Source organism: Camelina sativa, chromosome 7 (assembly GCF_000633955.1).
Source record: "Camelina sativa cultivar DH55 chromosome 7, Cs, whole genome shotgun sequence".
NCBI classification, from domain to species: domain Eukaryota; kingdom Viridiplantae; phylum Streptophyta; class Magnoliopsida; order Brassicales; family Brassicaceae; genus Camelina; species Camelina sativa.
Window position 1 is genome coordinate 28,475,084 of NC_025691.1, and position 9,586 is coordinate 28,484,669.

The window sequence follows — 9,586 nt, forward strand, 5'->3', positions numbered from 1 at the left end:
TCATCTTCATCATCAAGCAAAGCAAAGCTAACAGCGCCGCCACCACCGCCACCCTTCTTACCTTTGGACTTCTTCTTCCCTACAAAAGCAATCTCAGGAACATCGTCTTCCTCGGCAAGAGGAAACTCATCATCGTCGTCCTGCTGCTTCTTATTACCTTTCTTACCCTTCTTCTTCCCAGTGATAACAACAACCTTATCTTCTTCCTCAACTCTAGGCTCCTCAGAGAGCTCAGTACCTATGGAGTACTCATCGTCATCGATTTTAACAGCCTTCTTCTTAGATTTAGTAGCACCAACGAGAGATGACGCAGCAGCGGGTGGCTGCTCATCTTCTCCACCACGAGTACTCTGCTTCTTCCGACCCATTGATAAATTACAGAGTCGGTTTCAAAAATCCTTCCGAATAAATCAAATCCAGGTCAAGATTTTTTCTACAAATCGAACGGAAAACAAAATTAGGTTTTCAGATCGGCACAACCCACAGGAGAGAGACTATGGCTAAGAAGAAAGATGAGAGAATCGAAGAAGCTATACCTTATCTCGGAGAGGAATCAATCGAGAGTTCTAGAGAAATTGCGCGGCGTCGTAGAGAAAGAGAGAGTGAGAACAAACAAGGGAGAGCGTGTTAAAAACAAATACCGGCGTGAGAGCTTTCCTTAGGGTTTGATTAGAATCAGAGCTTCCTTTTAGGGTTTGATTACCGATTCTAAATAAGTCTGTGTATGTATGTATTTTTGTAACGATTGTTAAATGTTTTTTCCGTTTTTTTTTTCTCGACAATATCAGTCTCTAATTTGTTTTTTATTTCCTTTGTATAGAGATCTCTCATCTTTTTGTTTCTTTTTACAATAGACATCTCTCATCTTTTTGTTAGTCAATTGAAAAAAAATTATATAACTAAAATTTAATTAGGTACATAATTATAAATTGAAATGATATTAGGTGAATTATCTTAATAGTGGGAGTTATTGATTTGAGATTTGAATAAAATTATATCANGAGTTCTAGAGAAATTGCGCGGCGTCGTAGAGAAAGAGAGAGTGAGAACAAACAAGGGAGAGCGTGTTAAAAACAAATACCGGCGTGAGAGCTTTCCTTAGGGTTTGATTAGAATCAGAGCTTCCTTTTAGGGTTTGATTACCGATTCTAAATAAGTCTGTGTATGTATGTATTTTTGTAACGATTGTTAAATGTTTTTTCCGTTTTTTTTTTCTCGACAATATCAGTCTCTAATTTGTTTTTTATTTCCTTTGTATAGAGATCTCTCATCTTTTTGTTTCTTTTTACAATAGACATCTCTCATCTTTTTGTTAGTCAATTGAAAAAAAATTATATAACTAAAATTTAATTAGGTACATAATTATAAATTGAAATGATATTAGGTGAATTATCTTAATAGTGGGAGTTATTGATTTGAGATTTGAATAAAATTATATCATGTTAAAATTTAGTGTTATTAGTTTGTGATTTGTAAAAAGTCATTTAAAATCTTAGCAAATTTGGGTTATTGGATTCAGATTTTTATAAAGTCAATAAAAATTTTGTGTTAGTCAATTAAAACAAAAAAAAATCTAGGATGGTTAATGAATTCAATTATTATATTATCGGTTCATGATTTTATACATTTTTCACAAAATAAAGTCATAGAAAATATCTCAAAGTGTCAAAGATACATAGATTGTTTGGAGCACTTTATAAAACTAAACAACAAAATTATAAAATACTCTCTAATAATCCTTTAAAAAAATTTCACTTATTCACTTTTAAGAATTTGTTGAAGTCTTCAAAATTTTTTATAAATTAGAATCCAATAACACCTCCTTAGATATTTGTCGCGAGAAACAAAAAGTAACCTCAAAATCATTGAAATAGTTATGATATAAACTATAAAGAAATAGTTATGGTATAAACTATAAAATAATAAATAAAATCCTCTTTAGTCAAATCATCATAGATTGTTTCAATATACTTACAAATAAAAGGTTTTGTTTTTTTTTGGTAATATACAAATAAAAGTTGGTAGGTGTAATATTCTCATTTAGTGCAAAATTGCAAATGATATAAACGTTCAAGAGATTGTGCTTTAAGTTTTTTTAGAAGTACATGCAAAGATAAGACGGACCAAAGGCCCTAGTGGTTAGAACTTAGAACTTTCAGTAATAATTTCTCAACATTTGGGAAACCCCCTAGTGGTAAGAGCTTTCAGTAATAGGATATTAGGATGCACACTATATAGGCTGCACACATATCATCATATCCACCAAACCACTCAAGAGTCAAGCAAGACCAGTGACCCAAAAAACAAAACATGTAAAAATCCCTTGAAGTAATTACATTTCACATTTAAATATCCTTAATTTCACTTCCCATAAATGAAGTGATCCTCTTCTTCCTTACATAAAAGTTTTGATTCTGTAATACTAAGTTCTTTTCACATAGTATTCTCTAAAACATGTTTGTATGACTAACCCATTTAACAAAATGTAATATCTTTTGAAAACTCTTATTTTTGATGGCTCGAGTATCACGTTCCTATGAATCTTTATAACAAGCTCATAAAAGAACATTACAGTACTAGACTATTTATCGTTCCTCATACGCTGACCTTACCCAATTTTTTAATCTATAGTATAATTTTGATTTTCGGGCCAACTGTATAATCTTATTCAGTTTTGAACGTTACAACATTTTTGTATATAACAATCCGGTTTACAATCACTAGAATGTCAATAAGTTCCAAGCTCTCGATTGTTGTCAACTACCAAACATCTATAAAGTGGTCTCTATCAGTTTCGACGTTCGTCGTAGCATCCGTTCCATATGTTAGGCTGTTAGCTAGAACTCGGTTGACTCCCGAATGGTTGTGTACCACATACAAAAGAAGCTCAAAATGATACCTCAGATAAATGACATATCATGTTGTAACAAAGGTTATATGTATTTTTTTTGTAAATTATTTGTTGAAACTAAATTAATTAATTAACGCTATCGTAAGAATTAATGAATCCGAGAGTCTGTTAATTGAAAAAATTTAATCGAGTTACCGACATGTGTCTGTCCCTCGTACCTAATTATTCCGTCAAAGCACACCCCACCGGAAAAGTTTTTTCCGCGTAACCTTTTTATCTTAAAATCAAATATTTATGGAAACAAAAATATATAAAAAATAAAGAAAGAAAAAAAAAACTTGTCACACAAATCACAAACTGAAATTTCCAAATCGAGAGCTTCTCCTCAGATCTCTATAACGATAGCTCAAGGCGGAGGTCCGGAGGAGACTTATAAAACGATCATCTGAAATCCACCGAAACATGTCCAGCGGTAGCAACGATCTAGACGAAGATGAGCTTCTTCAAATGGCGTTGAAAGAGCAGGCTCAGAGAGATCTCACCTATCAGAAACCTCCTTCTTCATCTACTCGCAAGCCTGTTGCCAATTTAGTGCAGCAGCCTCGACAGCAGCAGAAGCCTGCCGCTGCGGCTCCGCCGAAGAAGTCTGCGGCGGCTGTTAGGAAACCTTCTATGGATGAGGATGATGAGTCGGAGGTGGAATTGCTTAGTATTTCTAGCGGGGATGATGATTTGGAGAGGGAAAGGGAAAGAGGTGGTTCCGGTGGTGGTGCCGGGAGAGGAAGAGGTAGCGATGTTCGCGAGAAGGGAAGAGCGAGGAAAGAGGATGATAGTGCTTGGGATGGAGAGGAGCCTGATTGTTGGAAACGGGTTAATGAAGCTGAGGTACTTATTTGTGGCTAGATTCGTGTGCTTGTTACACTGTAATCTGACACAGGCTAAGTGATTGAGTTTGCTTGTTCCATCAAGTTCTCTGAGTTTGAGTACGATATCATGATCGATTTGTTGAATTGTACTACACTGAAGAACACAATTCGTGAAATACCGTGAATGCTATCTCAATTTCTAGTGTGCCTTAAGTTTGAACCATAGCATCATGTGGATTTTAATTGGAAAGATGTCCAGTTCACTTTACTTCCGATGATATTTTTGGCAGCTTGCCCGTAGGGTTCGTGATATGCGGGAATCAAGAACAGCACCCGTGGTTCAGAAAGTAGAGAGTAAAGTAGCTGCACCTGGCAAAAAAGTGGTTCTAACAAGTTTGCAGTCATTGCCTCGCGGTATGGAATGTATTGATCCACTAAAATTAGGGTAATTTCTCCTCTCATTCGTTTTGCTTACATTGAAAGTTAGTCAGATACTTTATGCTTGGATATGGTAGAATTTAGCTAAACGTGAATTTGTATACTTCGTAGGATAATAGACAATAAGACACTGAGATTAATCACTGAGTCGTCAGGCAGCCCATCAAAAGCTGAGAAAGTGGATAATACTCTTCGGGGTATGTCTTTCTTCACCGTATCTAAAACTCGAGTTGAATAGTAGCTCTTATAAGAAAATATAATTTTTTGGAGGCGTAGCTTATTCCATGTTCAATCTCCAGTTGTCTAATTGTTATGTATCCTCTTCTGATTATCTGCAGAAAAATTGGTTTACTTCTCTGATCATTTCGATCCGAAGCTGTTTCTTTCTCGCATTCACCAAGATACGAGTGCAGCAGATTTGGAGGCTGGTGCCCTTGGCCTGAAAAGTGACCTGAAGGGTCGGAATCTGCAAAGGAAACAATTGGTAAAGGACAATTTTGACTGCTTCGTCTCATGTAAAACGACAATTGATGGTATGTATTATTGCTCTCAACTGAATAGTTTATCTTTTTCTTCTCTCATTTTCACGTAAATTACCGATTTTCTAGATATTGAGTCAAAACTGAAGCGGATTGAAGAAGACCCTGAAGGGTCAGGAACTACTCATTTGTTCAATTGTATGAAAAGTGTGACATCAAGGGCCAATCTTGCATTTGAGCCTCTTTTTGAGAGACAGGTTGGTGTGGTTCTAATTTGGTTTTTTGCGTGTCTCTCTTTTTACTGAAGCCTTTCTCAAAACACTTGTAGGCTCAAGCTGAGAAAATCAGGTCTGTTCAAGGAATGCTTCAGAGATTCCGGACATTGTTCAATTTGCCCAGTATCATTCGTAGCAGTATTAGCAAGGGTGAATATGATTTGGCTGTTCGAGAATACAAGAAGGCGAAATCTATAGCTCTCCCTTCTCATGTATGCCTGAATTTCATTTACACTCTCTTGAGACAGATGTTATCCACTTCCCTATAAGCACTGAATCTTCTTTTTATTACGATTTTGTATACATAACAAGGCTCTTGACAACATAAAAAAACAAGCTGCTTTCAGGTAAATATACTCAAGCGTGTACTCGAGGAGGTTGAGAAAGTTATGCTGGAATTTAAAGGCACACTATACAAGTCTATGGAAGATCCAAAAATAGACTTCACAAGTGTATGTCAGTTATAATTCTTTTTATTTTAATGCCAACTAGTGATTGAACTGAACAATCTGTCTTTCATATATTCACCAAATGCATTTATATCATAGTACTGCTATCATGTTAATATTGCAGTCATCAATTTTAACTTCCATTAAGGATATCCCCTCTTTACATTTGCCCTGTTGTAACTAAATTCATGTCCTTGGATATAGATTCAATTACTTGATTTGCTGCATTGTGATTTCTTCATTTTTCTCATGTGTACAACTACTTGAAAACATTTCATACTTTCTCTTGGAAACTTTGAGAAACCAGACTTGACGCTTTCCAGTCTATTTACTGTCTTGATATCTGAAGTCTATTCTTATTGTAATTTATAGCTGGAAAACACTGTGAGGCTTTTGCTAGAGCTGGAACCCGAATCTGATCCTGTGTGGCATTACCTAAATGTTCAGGTCAGTATATTTGAAGATTTCACTCTTTTACTACCCTCTTGCTATCCTATGCGTGGAATCTGGATTCATAATTTATTGACTTTGGGTATCATAGTGACTTTTAGCTTAGGAAATCGTTCATTTGTTTCCTTTGATTGTTGTCTTCACTTTCAACTTAGCACCTTCATATAATGGGAAAAACGCACCCTTATGTGTGTGTGTGTGGCTCCCACACTTTTTGTTGCAATCATCGTGTATTTTTGTAACTTTATCTTACTTGGCTCTATAATTTACCAGAATCATAGAATCCACGGCTTGCTTGAGAAATGTACATATGATCATGAAGCAAGGGTGGAAAGTTTGCGTCATGAGACTCATGAGAAAGCCATCTCGGATGCGAAGTGGCAACAGATTCAACAAAATGGCGTTCCATATGTGAGTCCAGCATTGAGAATGATATATCATTAGAAGACAATCCAAGATTCAGTTCTATAGATGATAACATGCGTTTTTTTTTCAATCTTTTAGTCAGATACTGCCTCTTCTGTTGAATATAATGAAGTCCAAGTTGACCTACAATCAGTGGAATTCCCCGGCGAAGAGATTGATACTTTGAAGGGAAGATACATCAAAAGATTGACTGCTGTGCTTGTGCATCATATCCCTGTGTTTTGGAAAACAGCTATATCTATTTTCAGTGGAAAATTTGCCAAGGTATCAGCTATTCTTTCTGCTTAAGGTCTCTTTATCTCACCAAGAGTAGATATATTCTGTAGTTATTATTACTTTGCTGAGGGTGGTACCTACTTATTTCTTTCTTGGTGTGGAGAGAGTTCTTCATTTGAATTTGAATTTGAATTTTTATCGGCCCAGTCCTCCCAAGTTACTGATACTTCAGCCAATAAAGCCGAGGAAAAGGTCACAGAGGCAAGGTATTCAACTCATTCTTTGGAAGAAGTTGCTGGGATGATACGCAAGACTATTTCTGTGTATGAAGCAAAGGTGGTGTCTTTGTTTCTTTTTTCTAATTAAGTGACCTCTTCAGTAGAGCTTCTCTCCTCATTGGAAGGGAAACCCTGTGGTATCTCTGTGCCATAAAGTGGCTCTAAAGATTTTCATTTCCTGATGACTGTCATTGTAGGTGAACAGCACATTTTGTGATTTTGATGAATCATGCATTCTCCGCCCATTTATGAGTGATGCCATCAACGAAGTATCAAAAGCATGCCAAGCTTTTGAAGCCAAAGAGTCAGCGCCTCACAGTGCTGGTATTTGAACTTCTTCTGAAGCTTGAGCTTGTTGTATAATTTTATGTATACTATGATGCTGTATAACCTTTTTGGTTATGGCAGTCGTTGCACTAAGAAAAGTCCAGGCGGAAATCACCAAGATTTATATCCAAAGGCTTTGCTCTTGGATGAGGGCATCCACAGAAGAGATATCAAAAGAGGAGACGTGGATCCCGGTTTCTATTCTTGAAAGGAATAGATCTCCATATGCCATTTCTTACTTGCCTCTTACATTCCGTTCAGTTATTGTCTCTGGCATGGAACAAATCAATCTGTAAGTTCAAGCCACTTTGGTAACATATTAGAAACATTTGCATATTGTAGTTTACTACACATAGAGAGGGCAGTATTGCTCTTTATTTATTTTTGAGGAAGTGAAAAAACCCATTTTTTGTGTTCGTAGTTCCAGACGTCAGTGTTTCTAGTACATACATCAGTGTCTAGTCTTCTCTGTATACATCAGAAAAAAAAAAGAATAGTTTCTAATTGTGGTTCTAGTTTGTCATACCATGATTGTGACATGTGAAATGAAATGACTTGTGTACCATGTTGTATGAGAGGAAACAAGTCTTGTAGGTTTTTCGTTGCTGTTCAGGAAACTGCATATACAAATGTGTACTTTCAGTTTTCTTGTTGGTACTGCAGTGTTATCCGTTTAGCTGTTGATTTCTGTGTATACATTTTTCAGGATGATCCTCTCTGTCAAAGGTGAAGCAGCTAAGTCAGAAGATATGTTTGCCCAAATTGAGGAAATCCTGATATCTGTTAGACTGGCTTTTTTGAACTGCTTTCTGGATTTTGCTGGTACGACTTTTTACCAAATACTTATCATAAAATCCACATGCAGATGCCCACGTATGCAAGCAAATGTACAAACTATACAGTGATTATATTGACATGTTAATTTGTTTTCACCATGTATCAGCGCACTTGGAGCAAATTGGTGCTGATCTTTCCCAAAGCACCTCAAGACAAGAAAATTTGAAAAACGGATATACTGATGATCATCAGGAAGAACCATCAGCCAACGCCTACGGAAGTGTTGTTGATCCTCACAGGCGATTATTGATGGTCTTAAGTAATATAGGTTATTGCAAAGATGAACTTGCTTCCGACCTTTACAACAAGTTCAAATATATCTGGTTGCAGTCTAGGTTGGTCCCTGCTTAATTAACGTCATTAGTGCTCTTCTGAACATCAATAGTTATCTACGTTTTCTCTAAGTGGTAAACAAGTTGGGCATATACTCATTCATACTTAAATGTCTAGAACTGGATAATAAGTACCATGGTTGATTGCGATATGATTCACAACTGAATACTGCTCTCCTGGGTAAATTTGTATATGGTTCTATAATTCACTAGACTAAGAGTTGCTTTGTACTTTCACTTATTCAGGGGAAAAGATGAAGACAGTAGCGATCTTCAAGATCTAATTATGTCTTTCTCTGGTCTTGGAGAGAAGGTCCTCGAGCATTACACTTTTGCTAAGGTATTGATTTTTTATTCAGCCGTGTTAGTCTAAAAATGCTTTCCTACGTATTAGAAATAGAAATTTAAATATCCAAGAATTTCACCTGTAATCAGGCAAATTTGATCAGAACAGCTGCCACAAATTATTTGCTGGACTCTGGTATTCAGTGGGGATCAGCACCTCAAGTGAAAGTAAGAAATCTATGCGTAATGATAACTATACCTCTTGATTTTTATGAAGAAAAGAATTACTTAAATTGTTTGCTCCAATCTTCCAGGGCATACGAGATGCGGCTGTTGAGCTCTTGCACACTCTTGTAGCTGTCCATGCAGAGGTAACACTCTTGCTCTTTATATTCAGAAATTTTAGTGATAATTTTTGCTTCCGTAGAAGTGTTGAATTCTGATAACTGAGTATCAAAATTGCAGGTCTTTGCGGGTGCCAAACCCCTCCTGGACAAGATTCTTGGCGTTCTGATTGAAGGTCTGATCGACACTTTTCTCAGTCTTGTGGAAGAAAACAGATCAAGTGACCTAAGATCAATTGATGCAAATGGTTTCTGCCAACTGATGTTTGAGGTAACATCTTGTTCTCAAACCATAAGCAATCCTGACTGACTAAAACCGGAACTCACTCAAATTTATAATGATAAGTAATAAAAAGTGACTACTATTTATACAGAACCAGAAAAGCTTTGTAGATTTGTGAGTTGCTAATTCTGGTTTTCACAATAACGGTTGCAGCTTGAATATTTTGAGACAGTACTGAATCCATATTTTACAAGTGATGCAACCGCATCTCTCAAGTCTCTACAAGGAACCGTGTTGGAGATAGCTATAGAGAGCATCAGTGAAGCAGTCGAAACCCCGGGGCATAATCGCAGACCAACTCGTGGCAGTGAAGACACAGTTTCAGATGACAAGCAATCTGTTTCAGCAGATGACCTCCTGGTAACATATCCCCTTCTCTTTCCAACAAATTCGATCAAATTTCAGAACCTCAATTTTGATCAGTTTTTTTTTTTTTTTGTTTTGGTGAAC

The 9,586-nt window shown here is 36.5% G+C and overlaps 1 protein-coding gene across 1 annotated transcript in view; it reads left to right on the forward strand.

Annotated features, from left to right (window-relative positions):
* The window catches only part of LOC104705036 (exocyst complex component SEC5A-like), a 6,610-nt gene continuing 190 nt past the window's right edge, over positions 3,167-9,586 (forward strand). The window contains exons 1-20 of the mRNA XM_010421028.2: positions 3,167-3,736; positions 4,008-4,162; positions 4,267-4,352; positions 4,494-4,688; positions 4,764-4,891; positions 4,963-5,121; positions 5,257-5,361; positions 5,731-5,805; positions 6,082-6,219; positions 6,313-6,498; positions 6,658-6,786; positions 6,926-7,052; positions 7,137-7,347; positions 7,762-7,877; positions 7,999-8,227; positions 8,471-8,564; positions 8,660-8,737; positions 8,824-8,880; positions 8,975-9,124; positions 9,290-9,558. Of these exons, the coding sequence (XP_010419330.1) occupies positions 3,314-3,736; positions 4,008-4,162; positions 4,267-4,352; positions 4,494-4,688; positions 4,764-4,891; positions 4,963-5,121; positions 5,257-5,361; positions 5,731-5,805; positions 6,082-6,219; positions 6,313-6,498; positions 6,658-6,786; positions 6,926-7,052; positions 7,137-7,347; positions 7,762-7,877; positions 7,999-8,227; positions 8,471-8,564; positions 8,660-8,737; positions 8,824-8,880; positions 8,975-9,124; positions 9,290-9,558 (3,110 nt within the window). The 5' untranslated portion in view covers positions 3,167-3,313. The remainder of the gene's footprint in view (positions 3,737-4,007; positions 4,163-4,266; positions 4,353-4,493; positions 4,689-4,763; positions 4,892-4,962; positions 5,122-5,256; positions 5,362-5,730; positions 5,806-6,081; positions 6,220-6,312; positions 6,499-6,657; positions 6,787-6,925; positions 7,053-7,136; positions 7,348-7,761; positions 7,878-7,998; positions 8,228-8,470; positions 8,565-8,659; positions 8,738-8,823; positions 8,881-8,974; positions 9,125-9,289; positions 9,559-9,586) is intronic.